The sequence below is a fragment of the Ixodes scapularis genome, unplaced genomic scaffold (genome assembly GCF_016920785.2).
Source record: "Ixodes scapularis isolate PalLabHiFi unplaced genomic scaffold, ASM1692078v2 PGA_scaffold0__279_contigs__length_252992795, whole genome shotgun sequence".
NCBI lineage: Eukaryota > Metazoa > Arthropoda > Arachnida > Ixodida > Ixodidae > Ixodes > Ixodes scapularis.
Window position 1 is genome coordinate 38,173,529 of NW_024609835.1, and position 15,102 is coordinate 38,188,630.

General features: G+C 40.3%; 1 protein-coding gene across 2 annotated transcripts in view; it reads right to left on the reverse strand.

The window, feature by feature from the left end:
• Positions 1-1,449: 1,449 nt before the first annotated feature.
• Positions 1,450-15,102, reverse strand: part of LOC115316523 (cytochrome P450 3A24) — a 28,201-nt gene continuing 14,548 nt past the window's right edge. Inside the window, exons 10-15 of one of the 2 annotated variants that reach the window (XM_040208488.3) lie at positions 14,771-14,931; positions 14,135-14,226; positions 13,756-13,899; positions 10,468-10,630; positions 4,386-4,486; positions 1,450-1,974 (exon numbers count right to left, since the gene is read on the reverse strand). In XM_040208488.3, the coding sequence (XP_040064422.1) occupies positions 4,406-4,486; positions 10,468-10,630; positions 13,756-13,899; positions 14,135-14,226; positions 14,771-14,931 (641 nt within the window). In that variant the 3' untranslated portion in view covers positions 1,450-1,974; positions 4,386-4,405. Of the gene's footprint in view, positions 4,487-10,467; positions 10,631-13,755; positions 13,900-14,134; positions 14,227-14,770; positions 14,932-15,102 lie in introns of both variants that reach the window. The other variant, XM_040208487.3, reaches the window with a different exon arrangement.

The following is a 15,102-nucleotide window of genomic DNA, read 5'->3' on the forward strand; positions in this document are numbered from 1 at the left end:
GTACGGTCAAAACGTCCCATTTTGGGAAATCGCTGGTTCAGGGGGTTGTGGCATCAAAATGCGCGAGCGCGTTTTTAAGTAAGCGCGAACACTCCCTTGGCCACGGAAGCAAGATCCTGCTGGCTTTATTGAGCAGCAGTAACCTATATTGGACTTTCCCAGGGTTCCTTGTGTGCCTATTGTGGCTTACCTTTGGCTGCTATCGTTGAAGCGCTTTTTTTTTCATCTATTTGCGAATGCTTACATTGTTTCGTTCTGAGAATCCTACAACCCAATTTTACGTCAGTACACTCGCTTGTGATACTTGTGTTTCCTTCTTTACATTCCTAATATTTTTTGGAAGTTTAATGATACAGGCGCTCTTCCTCGCCCTTTACTGGATAGACATAATACTGGCGCTTGGTTTTTGACCAGCAACAGAGGCTGCATGCTGTCCTCTAGCTGATATTTCTCCTGTGCGTGCGCCTTTGTCATTCACCCGCATACTCATCATCAAGTCTGGTGGCCTGAACAGCTTTTCGTTTGACTGTTAGGGACATGTAATGCCGGACTATGTGACAAATCCGCCGAATCGCTTCAAAGCATATTACGAACTTATTGCGGAATGCGTCATGAGCCGAGCCTGCCGCCAAACTAAAGCACGCCAGTTGCCATGCGTACAATGCGTGAGCCCCCTTGTTCCTAGAATCTTTCAGTACCCGTTATGTATCATGTCCCGGACTATTTTAAAGTAAACTTCGATTGCAAGAGCTAAGCCGCGTCTTGAAAGCCATTAAAATAAGAGCAGAATGTGATTTTCATTGAAATCATCACAAGTAGAGCACACCATTTGACATTTTTTTTATATTACCAGCTTACAATCTAGTTGCCGAGAATCTTCGAATGTAAATCAATCACTTTTCAAAGTATTTGTACTTTACTCAAGATAGTTCGTTGTAAGAGTAACTTAAATACTACTATAAATACATTTTCAAATGGGTATTTAATATCTTATTTTAAATACCTTTATCGAGTATTTGGCGCAATACTGGCATCAGGACCACTGGAGTTTCGCAGCGTAAGATGTATTGTATAGTTCGCGTAAATTATTTGCCGAACTTGTAGAAACTACTCATTAAAACATAGCCCTCACTAACTCCACTGCTGAACTAATTTAAACTTGTCTTGATGATTCCCGTTAACCCTGTGATAACATGAGTGCGTCGTGTGTGCAGCACTTCCAAAACCGCAGAAAGCTCCACGTCAATAAGCATAACTAACTATAACGCCTGAATAATACGCACACGACATATTCTGTTCTTCCCAGGTTTATTAGAATTATCAGAGCACTTTTAAAAGTTATGATGGCCCATGTTTTTGGTTCTTTATGCCCTTTCCACCCTTGTCCCCCATCCCCCCCCCCCCCCCCCAAAAAAAAAAAGAAGAAAGAAGTCTGTTTTCACATGCTGATGAGTTTGCGAATTCCTTTATTTGGCAAGGTTTTCAAACATTTTGTTGGACAGTTAAGCAATAAATGTGAATGTTTATTGCATTTGAGCACTTAAAAAAAATGGATACCCATTAATTTACTGGCGATATTTGCTACGGTGCCCAATGAATACGACCCCAAGAAATGGCGTCGCACTCAGTGGGCGTCGTAGCAAAAGTACCTCTGGAAACAAAAGTTGGCAGCTGTTTGGCAAGAGAGCAAGGTATTGTTTTCGAAGAGTGTTTCACGGAGAGTATATCTCTTGACGCTAAGCAGTGGAGAGACTCGACCCAGCGATATCTATTCCTGAACTCATTATCTTTAGAGTACTCCAAAGGCATCAACCGATAAGAAGCAACAGCATTCGGTGCTCCAAAGATAAAACCATGGTAGAGATATCCACCCGCAGAAAAATCGTTTTTGTTGGCGTGTTTTATGTAGCGCTGCCATCACGCACAACAACTTCAATTGGTGCTTGTGTTTTCCCGGTGACGTGCTTCAGGCCCCTGCAATTTTGGATCAGCTTTAGTTAATGTAGATGCAATGGTGTAAATTAATACTAACATTCTATCTTAAGCTGATATGTTTTCCTAGTTTCTCTCAGTGTTGTGCTGAACATTAGCTGAACAACCATGAGCGTCGCTGACATCTCACTTAAAGATTTGAAGTTTATTTGTTTTTTCTGAGTCCACGCCACGTAGGTACTCTTAAGAATATCGGAACTTTAGAACAAGTGAGAAAAATGACACCGGGTAAGATATCCCTAAGTTCTATTTTTGTAGATTTTCTGAAACGTGTCAAAACCCGAACCCCCAAAAAATGTTCGCAGGCAGCCGAAACGAAGAACTCAAGCGATGCATAAAAAAAAAAAAATTAAGAAGAAAGAAGCCTCGGGTAGGCTTTACAAGTGGCCAAGTCAAACTTATATGCAGTGGAAACCAGTTCTAGAATCTGGCGGAAGGGCAAATAAATCAACAAGGTATTAATTTGGGGTAGTTGCTACATAGTTATAAAAATGTAAAACAGCGCCAAGAACACCAAAGACCCCAAGGAGTGCGTGCTCTGTTCCCTGTGTACTAGGCCTATCTTAGTTCTGTTCTACCTTCTTAAAAAAAACAAAAAAAAACAGACGCCTAACTCTTCCTATCTTTAGTAGCTATATTGAATACGCTCGATCGTTTTAACAGTATATCAGTAGTTGTGATCGTAAATTGAGCTTCGCAATCGCCATAAAATATAAAAAGAAAACATTTACCATTATCGGTAAAGGGGCGGCGCAACAATTTTTGTACTTTACGCGAATATCGTTTAGAACGAATGTCTGACGTCTATGACCAATAAAACACGCGGTCGTTATTCTTTCCATGCCATAAACGTCGCAGAAAAAAAGAGCAGCGTTTATTTTTTTAACTTTCAGCCAGAAGAAGAGCCAACGTGATCTGGAGCCGATTATATGCCGCCAATGTTGATCATAGCGACGCGTTGAGGTTGGTAGGGCACAGGAAACGCGCTGAGTTCCAGACATTGTTAAGGTTCGGCTATTGTCGTCGTTGCCATGATTGGGCTCGAGCCACACACGAATGCTTGTCGAGCTATTGATTATCACAAGCCCAAATCGAGCGCTGACGGAATGCTCAGGTTCAATCTATGAGCCGCATTCAAAAATCGTCACTCGGCCGTACTGCGACCGCCCAGTTACATCATAAAGTTTTGTGAATGAGAAACTGAAAGAATACGCTTGGTCTAATCCTTAAAATTACACCGCAAAAAGAGGTTTCTTGGTCAATGGAGTACCACTAGTGCCAGTACCACTAGTGCCAGTAAACTCGTGTAAAGTGAAAAAAAAAACATTTCAATGTAATATTGCTGCACCGCGAATTTAAATGTACTAACAACCTCGAATTTTACCTAAGAAGTAAGAACGTTTCTGTAATTAATTTAATATGTTTGAATTACTACCGAAGTATCCTCGTTCGCACGAAATTATACAAATTTAAAAATGGTGAGAAAGATGGTTTTCTATTTGTGCGAATTTTTAATTTGTCCTCAAACGAACTTATACGAAATCGGACTTGATAGATCTTTCTTTTTCTAGCACTGCGCGTTTATCTATTTTCTTTCTTTCCCAGATGCGAGAATATCAATATAAAAATCTATATGTGCAGCTGTCAATGACACACACAAAGAAAAGCTAAAGCTACCGCGGGTCTTTATTCCTAAAGCCTTTTTGGACCGTAGGTCAAGAAAGTTTGTTTAAATGGACTTGGTTTCACTGAAGTCGTTCAACATATGCCGTTAATATAAATGGAATTAAAATATTAACTTGCCAATTGACAATACCGCAATTTAAAACACTCTTGAAGACACCAGTTACATTTTATTCGAAATGAAAAAGCAGGGGCCATAATTGAGTCGAAAGAAAGAAATTAAGAACTGACTTCACATTTTTTTATGTGTAACATTGTGTATCAAGAAACTTCGTATCTATGAGCTTATTTGAAAACACCACTGAAGCACAAAAGAGTAATTTTGTCATAAAAAGAAGCAAGCACAATCAAGCATTATTAGGTCAATACTAGCACTCTCGCTAAGTCACAAATATTCTAAATGAATGCGGCTATGACATTAGAATTCTAATAATACCCCAAACTATTGCGCTTTGTGACATATGCTTACATTGCAAAGGAAGCAGAACTCAAAATTGAATACATTTTAAAGTACCACAGTTGCTTAAATTGGAATAAACAAGGTTCGTATGACCTAGTTTAAAATTCTCTAGATGTCAAGGAGCATGTAGGAGGAAAAAGGAGTACAGAAACAACGGCGATAGCAGCAATTATAGTGTTTGCCATGAGGTGGCTATAATATTGCCGGCATATTTCAACAAAGGCATCAGCCCGAACGCGAGACGACGTACAGGCGCCCGCAGGATTGGCTTCACGAGTCTCTCGAGCGAATTCCAACCGTGATATCCTTTACAGACAGGACTCCGTATCCGTTGTAAAATTCAAGGGGGACCTGCAAAGCGTTTCAAATTAGGAACAGTTGGCGAACAACACACCATGTTTTTCCAAATGGAAAACAAACAACAAAAACACAACAGTGACTGAGGCTGGCAGAACGGCGATACCCCTAATGTTCAGGCTTGAACAATAAACGACCGAACACCCATGCACAATAACGCGATCAGTCATTTAGGTAGGTCCGCTCGTTAAAAAAAAGAAAAAAGAAAAAAACAAAAAAACAGTGTTCGTTTGCTGCCGGTAGCCAGCGCTCTATTGCCGGACATGCAGATTAAAATGCCAGTGATATATTTGGGAATAGCGCTTCCTGAATTCTTGGTTAGCGTCATCATCTCATTACACTATTTGTCGTCTTCATAATTTTGGAAAACAGACTTGAGAAATGCATTGTAGACTTCACGCGAAATCGAAAATAGGTATCGTTGAATTTATTGCCGATCAAAACAACATCTGATATGTGCTTTTTTGTTTACAATATTGTTCACAAATCACTGTTGGAATGAATAACCGCTTTGAAATTGAAAAAAAAAGAAAATAAACATACAGACTTGTAAAATTTGTCGGCCTTTGCGCGGCACTACATGCTAACATTATACATTTATATTTCCAATTTGTAGCTGTTTGAAATTTTCAAATCACTTGCACTCTCATACACGAATATTTGCAGATATTAATATAGGCATATCGAATCCTATTTGCCAGGGTGGCGTAATACTTTACAACAGAGGTGCTACTTAAAGTATTATTTAATGGAGCTTTGTAGGGGATTCTTTTTAGGTGGTTGGTGTCATAACAGTCGCAAATTGCCCGTGTAATTCTGTTGCTACGTGAAATGTTCTTGGGTTAGCGCTAGTAACCTCCCGCTAAATTTAGCGGGGCAACAGAATTTGTGTATAAATCCTGTGACGCGAAGTCATGTGACGTCATTTCTCTTGCTAAATTTAGCGGGGAAAGGGAAGTGGAGTTGGAGGTCATATGACATCAATTTCCCCCCTAGATTTAGAGGGTAAATTAAACTAAGGTAGCGTATTCGGCGAGTTGGTAAACGTTATATATGATGAACACAGCTCAAACGACGATGGCGAAGTGAAGAATCATACACGACAGGATGAAGTTGTACGACAGCTTCGTACTGTCGTGTATGTTTCTTCACTTTGTCTTCGTCATTTGAGCTGTTTTCATAATGTATAAGGTAAACTTAATTTATATGTGTAAGCCACGTTACGTCAATTTTCCCGCTAAATATAGCGAGGAAACTGAATTTGTCTAGATGTCACGTGACATGAAGTCATGTGACATCATTTTCCCAATTAAATTTAGTGTACAAACTGAATTGGCGTTGAGGTCACGTAACGTCAGGTTTCCCACTACGTCTAGCGGGGAAACTGAATTCGTGTGTAGGTCACGTGACAGAAAGTCATGTGACGTCATTTTCCCCGCTAAACTTAGCGCGAAAACGGAATTGGTCTTGAGGTCACTTGACGTTTATGTTCCCGCAAAATCTAGCATGGAAACTGAAGTCATGTGAGGTCCCAGGCCACGTCTTCAATAAATGTGGCTTCACGAAATCCGGAGCAACTAGCCAAAGAACTTTTTACGTTAACATTTGTTTGTGAAAGGTTGAGGCATCATAAAAGTTGGATATGAATTAAAAGGGCTCTTTCAGGAATCAAGCAATACACTTTCATTGGTTATAGTAATTCTAAAATCGGCTGCATCTGAACCGTCTAAGGAGTAAAATATTATAACTAACATGTACATCCGCCCTAAGTTCATGTGTAAGATACTCTTCACAGCGTAGTTGGTCAGAACTTAAAATATAATGGAGCGGTCTTAAAATCGAGTTTAAATGCATTTTTTGCTCGGTCTCACCATTGGCGAAGTCGTAAAAGGGGTGGAGGGAGAAGGGATATACATTTTGCACCCTACTTTATGTAATTTCATGTTCGCCTGGGGCGCACGGAGCACCGAGAAAGTGCAATACCCAAGGCCGCGCCACCGCTTCAGTGCAGCACAAGATGCACGACCAAGCGAACTGAAGACTCTTACCGTGTGACGCGCCGCAGAAGGTCGCTTCAATGGCAGAACATAAATGAGCGGATGCTTAAAAGAGAAACTGCTAAGCAAGGGTGGCGGCTCCCGCCATCTAACGAAGAAACTAAATTTACAATTGGTATTTGAAATGGCTTCTTTAATAGACAGTATTTGTTACTTAAAAGAATTTACTCGCCCGTACAAGAAATAGTTGCATAATTTGATAAAACGTTTATTTCCATATTTGGTTGTTTATTTCCTTTTAAGGCCGAGGCAGTACAGAGATGAGTGGGCGAAGAAAAAAAGATTCGCCTGTAGTTTCGAGAATATCTATCGAATCCGCGATGGAAATATCTTTCACTCCCGGTTCTTCCGAAAGAAAAGCAAGTCGGTTTCCGATCTCCCGGTTTTATATCAGAACGTCTATGAATCAGCATGACGACTTCAGCATCGACCTAGCAAATATGTATGCGATGCTGCACAATGATCGAAACGTAAGATGGCCGATCAAGTTCCTCGGCCGTCTTCTGCGGTGATGCTCCTCTAGAAAGTACGTCTGGGTAGAGCGAGGATTCCTCGAAACTTGATATAAAGTCGTAGCGCACGAACCTCGGCAACCTGAAGTTCCTTCTGAACAGCAGGAAGCATAACAAATCTATGTCTACAGGGTGTCAGAAAAGAAAATTTACACGGTCTTTTTTACCGCAAAAATGAACTAGGCATCGCGAACGCTCATTCTCCGCCCAAAGGTGGCGCTAGAGGTCACAACCAGATGGCAAAGTTTCAGCCCGATTTGATAACTTAATAAAAAGTTATAGGTGATTTTCTGAAAATTTCAATGGGAAAATGGCGGCCGACGGAGTTTTCAAACACATGGGGCTCTATGGCACCAGAAACCGAAAACGGGCAAAAATGGGCTCCATTTTCCCATTGAAATTTTCAGAAAATCACTTATAACTTTTGATTAAGTTATCGGATCGGGCTGAAACTTTGGCATCTGGTTGTGACCTCTAGCTCTACCTTTGGGCGGAGAATGAGCGTTCGGCGATGCCTCGTTTATTTTTCGATAAAAAAGACCGTGGGAGTTTTAAAAACATACTGTGTTGTAAAGGTTCCTCTTCCCAGCATCTTTGGTGCAGACCAAAAAGCGTGACTCCGGAAACTACTTTACTTGCAAAAACGCTCTTACCAAAAATCACGTTTTCGTCGTGCCAGACACTCGCCCCATTTCTAGTGAAAAGCGTCTGACTCGCAACTAAAGGGTCGTGGGTTCGAATTCCTCCTAAAATTCTTAATTTGTATCTTTAAGGCTCAATAAATACTTTTAAAAGTGAAATGATTCGAGACATACGGCGACCTTTAATTCGCATTACATGTCATGTTTTAATTACTCTCATTCCACGGATGATGTCACGTTTCACGTGAGCATTGTGGGTTGCTTGAAATTATTGCGCCAGGGTATGTAGCTCTGACGTCATGAACCTATCGACCAATCAGGATTTTCCAGTCACGCCACCGACATCGGCTTTTTGCGACATGAGCTCCTTAACGCTATCGAGTTAAAATCATCACTTAGCAGACGTGATGCTCATTTGCAAATTAAATTGACCGGCATCTTGTCAAGAACAAACCTCAACAACCGGGCTATGCCAGCTTATTCTGCATAAGAAAATGTTCACTTGAGCAAGCGCTATTTTGGGCTAGATTCGATCTGAGTGCGAAGGTGCGTATAGATTAGAGTGAACAATTGCGATTACTTCTTGCTGCATGATTAGTGGCATGCATGCGGTGCTGAGTGTAAACAATGTTTTGTTAGAACAACAGGCATTTGGATTGCCACTCTGTGTTTCTATAAAAATATAGACTGAAAGGATTGTTACATTTTGAAAATTTCAATGCTTTTAGCTCTGATGTGTCGTCATCATATACATATATATTGTGAAGTGTATTTCGTGAACCTTATTTCATATTTAGCATGAGCACGAAGTGCTTATTTCATAATTTTATGTGATGTAATTCCTTAGTTCAAGGACACAATCACGATATCCTTTTTAACACTGCGACACAAAGTTGTACCAATCACGGGTATTTTAGGCGACCTACCACACTTTGCGACAACATTTTATATCGTGTAAATAGATTAGCTTGAGCTTTAGAATTTCACTTATACACAAAGAAAGCATAGTAAAATACAGTATAGTTTTAAAATTGTAGCTGATCTATTTACAGGTATGTACCAACCAGCTCAACTCTTTACTCTTGTACTTAAACATTTTGATTCAGGCAAAATATATGTGACTGGTAAACAAAGGGATGTGGAGTCGTATGAACACGTTGTGTATGTTAAATTGTTAATGCAGATTTTTTTCTACTCTTGCGTCGAAATTAAATAACTAAATTTAATATTTTGGTACCTAAAAACAAAAGTAAATTGCACGGACGATCGAAGAAACTATATAGTTAATCGTTTCACGGCGTAAATAATGTATATGGCCAGTACAACGCCAAAAATATATTCCCAATTTAGCTGTTCAAACCGGTTCGAACCGGTTCGAACCGGTTTGGACCGATGTTTTTTGCTCCCCGGAACTGAACCGGAACCGAACCGAAAGCCGTGAACCCGAACCGGAACCGAAGCGATAAAAATTTCGGTTCGACACTCTGATCCATAGTACTATCGACTGCACTATGAATAGTCAACTATCGATAGTCAGCTTCCGATAGTACTATCGATAGTACAATCGATAGTTTTCCACACTATCGATAGTTTTAGAAAAACTATCGATAGTATAGATAGTAAATTTTTCGATAGTTTTGCATCACTACGACGAGGCGGAGAAGCGAGGAAATGGAGGTGCTGAAGAAAGCGGAGAGCGTCAGCTTCAAGGTCGACGGTGCGGCAGTTGTAACTTGCACCGTCTCTTTGGGCGGTGCAGTTCATGCAGCATGGCACCGGCGCCGTGCGCCGCAAGAAGTCCCAGACGAGCGTAGTGCCGTCGCACTGCCACGACCAACCGAAATTGAACCGTCCGCCTTTGCGGCGCGTTGCGCTCTCGTGCGTTCCAGACGAATGTGGCATAGTTTATCGAGACATGCAGATTTGCATAAGTAATGACTTTGGACACCTAATATAAAACTCCTGCTTTGGGATGCAGTTAATATATTTTCTATCACCACCTCAGGTTTTCGCTCTAAAAGTTCGGACCTTGTTAAGTTTCTTTAAGATATGTGTCTAATGGCAACACAAGATAACTATAGTTAACTTTTACTAAACCTGTAGTTTTGACTTTTACGATTGCCCACCTTTCACCTGCATTAAGGCTAAAATTCTCTGCATTTCTCAAAACTTAACCTTGTTTTGCATTATTCTGCTTACAGCGCTATTATGCATAGCACCGTTCATTTTCGAAGCTGAAAATAATGTTACACGCGAGCTACGGTAAACAGCATCGACATTTTCTGGCATATTGTCCATATAGTTTATTATATGTCATATTAATCTAAATCGAAGAGCACTGATCGTTTTAATGGCAGCTTTTCTGATACTTAAGTTCTAATGTCTGATTTTTTGATTTGTGAAGGAAAGACGTGAGGAATAGGGAAATTGGGTTTCCGTGGTGTGTTTTGGATTTGGTGTTAAAAAGTACCAAGAATATAAATTGCGACTTTTTCGAACGTTGTGAGTCATTTGCGTCCTAATACCTACAGGGGTGCTTCATTCAGACAAAAAAAGCGAAGCTTAATTCTTCCACTCGATTACGACTTCTCTGCAGCGGCCCCCTCCTTACCGAATACTGCTCAGTACAGCACTTGATACATGCCACTTACCTGACAATTTCATATTATATCATGTTAATTTGCATTGAGCTGAACGCCATTTCACATGCATTTTTAGGCTCAGAGCATTTATCGAAGTTCTTATGTCGCAACAGGCTTCGGTACCTTTGTTTTTGGCGTCTTCACGAACTTCACGCTTCGTAGAGCGTAGAGGAGTGCCATTTTCACTGACTGGAGTGCGAGTCTTCTGCCCAAGCAGTTTCTTGGTCCGGTGCCAAATGGAAGGAACGCGTAAGGATGAATGGAATCAATATTTGCAGCGGTGAACCTGTTGACAATTATAAGAAAACGTTATTCAGGTAAAATTTACTTTTTTCTTTACAGGAAAACACGTTTCAAAGGTGTATTGTCCGTTTTTTTTTAGGAAAGAGGTTAGAAATAACTTCCCAGAAAGTCAGCGAAAGAGATATTTATAGAATGTTAGTGTGCTTACAGACAGGTGGAAAATCAAGTAGGTTCGCTTCTTTGTGCGACAACGAGAGAGACGTGTAATCTATGATGAAAGGTAATTGCTGTCCGGACTGGGAACAGTCCGATGGTTTTAGTGCTATATTTCGCGAATAAGAAAACGTTATAAAACAACCTTTCTAGGAAGCTCAGCAGGTATCTAAGAAAATCGATATTTACGTATCTTCCATGCAAAATAGATATTGAATATTTAGAGGAAGTCCCCAATGTGGAGTATAGTTATATGAGAGTTGAATAAAAAGTAATTCTTCCATAAGCATAACTCGCGATTGAATAGGAATATTTCACTAAATAATATAGATAAGTAATATTGCGAATGGGCGCCATTTAATTAACTATACCCATTTCTCAGCATAGTCACCAAATAATTCAATACAGTTCTGCCAATGATAATCAAGTCTTGAAGCCGTGACGAAAGAATTTCACTTTTTATCGTAGCAAGTTCTATACAGGCATCAAAAACGTTTTTATTGAATCCATAGAGATATTCACCAAGGTCTTTTTAAAGTTTTGAGCAATGATAGAAGTTGCAGTGCGCGACATCTGGAATAATGAACGCGTAATTGGGGTGAGATTCGGTGTCTCAGTTGCTTCGCCCGAGGTGTAAAGTGCAGGGCGTGGTATTGTCATGTTGTAGGAAAACGTCTGGCTAGTTTATTAAATCCTGCTTAATGCTGGTTTAAAAATAAAAATCCGACGTTCTTAGTTGATTGTTGTTACTTGTTCTAGGAAATTATCGTGAATGTCATCATGCTCTTTATTGAGGTGTTGCCATAACTCTTTAAGCTGAAGTTCTTAATTTGATTTTTTTTTCTCGTGCGACCTTCAAGTATTTTTGCGCAACGAGGCTATGTGCTCACATCAAAACAGTCCCCATAAAGGGCATGCAGGTTTTTGTGAATATTTACTAAATAATACTTCATACTCTAGAGAACTGGATGACCAAATGGGGCCTAAACTTCCGTGACAAGTGTCCTGCACAGGTTTCTATTTCTTACAGTATAACTCTACAACCGTTCACTGTGACGACCTGACGCCAAATAAGGCGCTAGAAGAGAATTTGAACATTTTACTACTTTCGGGGGGTCAGTGCTGCAGTCTGTTTAAAGCGTACGAAGGTACGTATTGAACAGATGGCAGCGCTCTGTTCGACCCTCGTAAATTGACTTTCACCTAAAGGCAGAAAAATTATCCTTGTCCAGGTTTCAGTAGCGTAACATTTACAAGACTAGAAAAACAATCTATACCAACCGAGCTAACGGAGAGTTGGCTGACGGCCAACTGTTGGTTAGCTCTTCGTTGCAAGTGCGCATGCGTTTCTTTATCGCGCGGCGAGGGGGAAGCCGGCCGTAAAGGCGGGGACGCTGGCAGACGACTAAGGTGTTCGTAACTTCCCCGCAATTCGTGTTATAAACGCCCTGTCCTGTGTTATGCACACAGGACAGGGCGTAACTCTCAAGTGAAATTTATTAGATAAACGCATAAAAATTGCAAAATGCTGAACATGCGCAAAGAGAATAAATACACTTAGACTAAAAGCCCGAAGAAGCCGGACGATAATGGTGAATGGCAGAGGCTTGGCTTATAAAGGCATGTTCCTTATCGGAAAGGGCTATAAAAGGAGCGCTGAAAGGTCGACCCATGTGATTTAATCACGAATGATTAATGTATTTCGCGTTCTAGTTTAGTTTTAAAACTCCCCACAATCTTACTTCCATGAAAATCTGGGTGACAACACTGTACAGCCCAGTGGTCAGATGGGGATTGCCTAGTGGCAGGTTATGCTCTCTAATTCTATCATTGACGAACCTCTCCGTCTGGCCCACATACACGCTTCCGCATGACATAGGAATTTCATATGTGACCCCTATGGCGCACTCACGGAGCTTAGTAGCATGACGTTTCTTGCACACTCCTTCTGCCTTCCCTGACTTTCCTGTTTCTTTTTTTTTTATTATTTTGCATAACGTAGAAAGTTTGCTCGGCGCGGAGATAACGACAGGGATACAAAATCGATTCGCCACCTTTTTCAGGTTATGTGCTACCTTATGCACATAGGGAAGGACAAAGGGTCTGCTGTCCCTCCTAGCACTCTCGGCTTGCTCTCCATAGCTGAGCTTTTTCAACTTTTTTTTACCGAACCCTCCAAAACGTCGCATAGAGCCCGGAGAGGGCAACCATCTTCCTGCTATCTGACTAGGTGGGACTGGAAGGTAGAACTCATTCTGTGAGTACAGGATTTCTTCAAGGAGGCATTTGGGCACATGGAGGTTATTCCCCTTTCGCAAATAAATAAAACAATATATCACTGGGAGTGAAAAATATTCGAGCTTAATCGCTGCAATACATACTGCATAATATGTTTTCGGACTGCACCGGATATTAAATGTGTTAGCGGAGCCAGAGGTCGTTTTTACGTGTTGATAAATTTCCTCCCATAGTAATTTTTCTTTTATTCAGTCGTGGCGGTCCTATATTACTTACTGTCCTTGTCTTATCCCCCCCCCCTGCTAAATCGCCCCGACCCCTGAAGCTGCCCCCTGCAACTTGCAGGCGACGGCTCTATGGGGGGCGAGAGGGAGTGGTACTGGGTGGTTTATGAACCAGAGGTTGTCAAGAAAGACAACGATAATGTTATTCCCTTGCCCAAGCCCGACGGCACGAGATTAAACAACATTTTCCCCTTTGCTTGGTCTTGTTTTAACAATCTCTTTTGTCCTTTACACAGAACGCACTACACCTATTTCAGCTATTCGAGGCATAACCTTTAGTGGCTTCAAAATTCTCGATGTTGGCATAGTATAGTGAATGCCATACCAGTATAACTCGTTGAACAGACAATCTAGGTCAGAACGCAGACTCGTTTGGTAGATTTATCAATAGTGTTATGTTTAAATAGAGAGAAAACTTTAAGTTTGCTCTTACCTGTCTGGGTTGAATGTGTCTGGGTCAGGATAAAACTCAGGGTCATGGTGCAGCGCGTAAACGGGGATGGCAATGGTGCATCCTTTGGGAATGAGTATCCCCGTGTCACCGAGAACGTAATTTTCATGTGGTGTCCTTTCCAATCTATTTAAAAATATATACGACATTATAACAATGCGTCTTGTTTAAAGGTCATCAGAATATTTGGAAATTAAATTGAGAAGTTATGAAAGCCGCATATCTTAAGATACCTCGTGTCATAAAATGAAACGAACTTATGGTTTTTAAGAACCATCATGAAATACATTCAAAAATTTCCGAAAAAGTATGAATGTATAATGATTAATTGAGCGAAAATAAAGAATGCATACGAAATCACCTCGATCCAGGGGGATACATCCTGAGACCCTCACACACCACAGCGTTGAGGTAGTCAAGCTTTGAAACAATATCGTAGTTAAGAGAGTCACCCTGTAATAAAAACGAGGAAATACTTGTAGTGCCAACTACTTTCTTTTTAGACAGCTATGTAGGACTGGCAATATAATTCTTTTTTATGCGTTTTTATACTAACAGATTAATTAATTTTTTTACCTAAGTCCCAAGACGCAATAGTTTTATAAGAGTTTCTATCATACGGTTTATTACACCCAACATATGTTACAGCTCACCTCGCCTTACTTGGGAAGCAGAATGCTTTCGAAGGATATATATATATATATATTACAATGACTGGGGCGTGAAACCATCATTTTCCCGCAGTTTATATTTGCAGATTCGTATTTCGTTAGGTGTAAGATTACGAGAGAACTATTTTGTACTATTTACTTTACTAATGAGATTATCTTAAATGAAGTAAAATACTTTTTAGTGTTGTGTCGTCTACCCACAGTCTCAGGGTTTTTTCAACCAAGTTAAAGGCAAACTGCGCCTTTATAAAAAAAAAATAAAAAAAATATTTTTTCAAGAAATTTTTTTTTTTATTTTTTATACAGATTGAAGCGTTTATACTTACATGTTTTTCAAAGCATTCGTCGACCTCTTTTCTGAGCCTTTCTTGCACGACAGGATTCAAAGCGAGAAGGTAAGTTATGTACGTAGCCACTGAAGATGACGTGTCTAGCCCCGCCAGAAACATTATTATACACTGGGAAAGAACCTCGTCTTCTGTTAAACCTGATAGAAAAACACAAAGGTGAAGTTAGGGTGTGAAACTAATTCACCAATGAAACCACAAAAAATATTTGATATAAAAGATATTTGTTAACTATTTTAAAACTAACTTTGGTAAATCTTCCATCTTGGACTACCTGTTGCTCACAGAAACGCTATCATGAATGAGAAGCG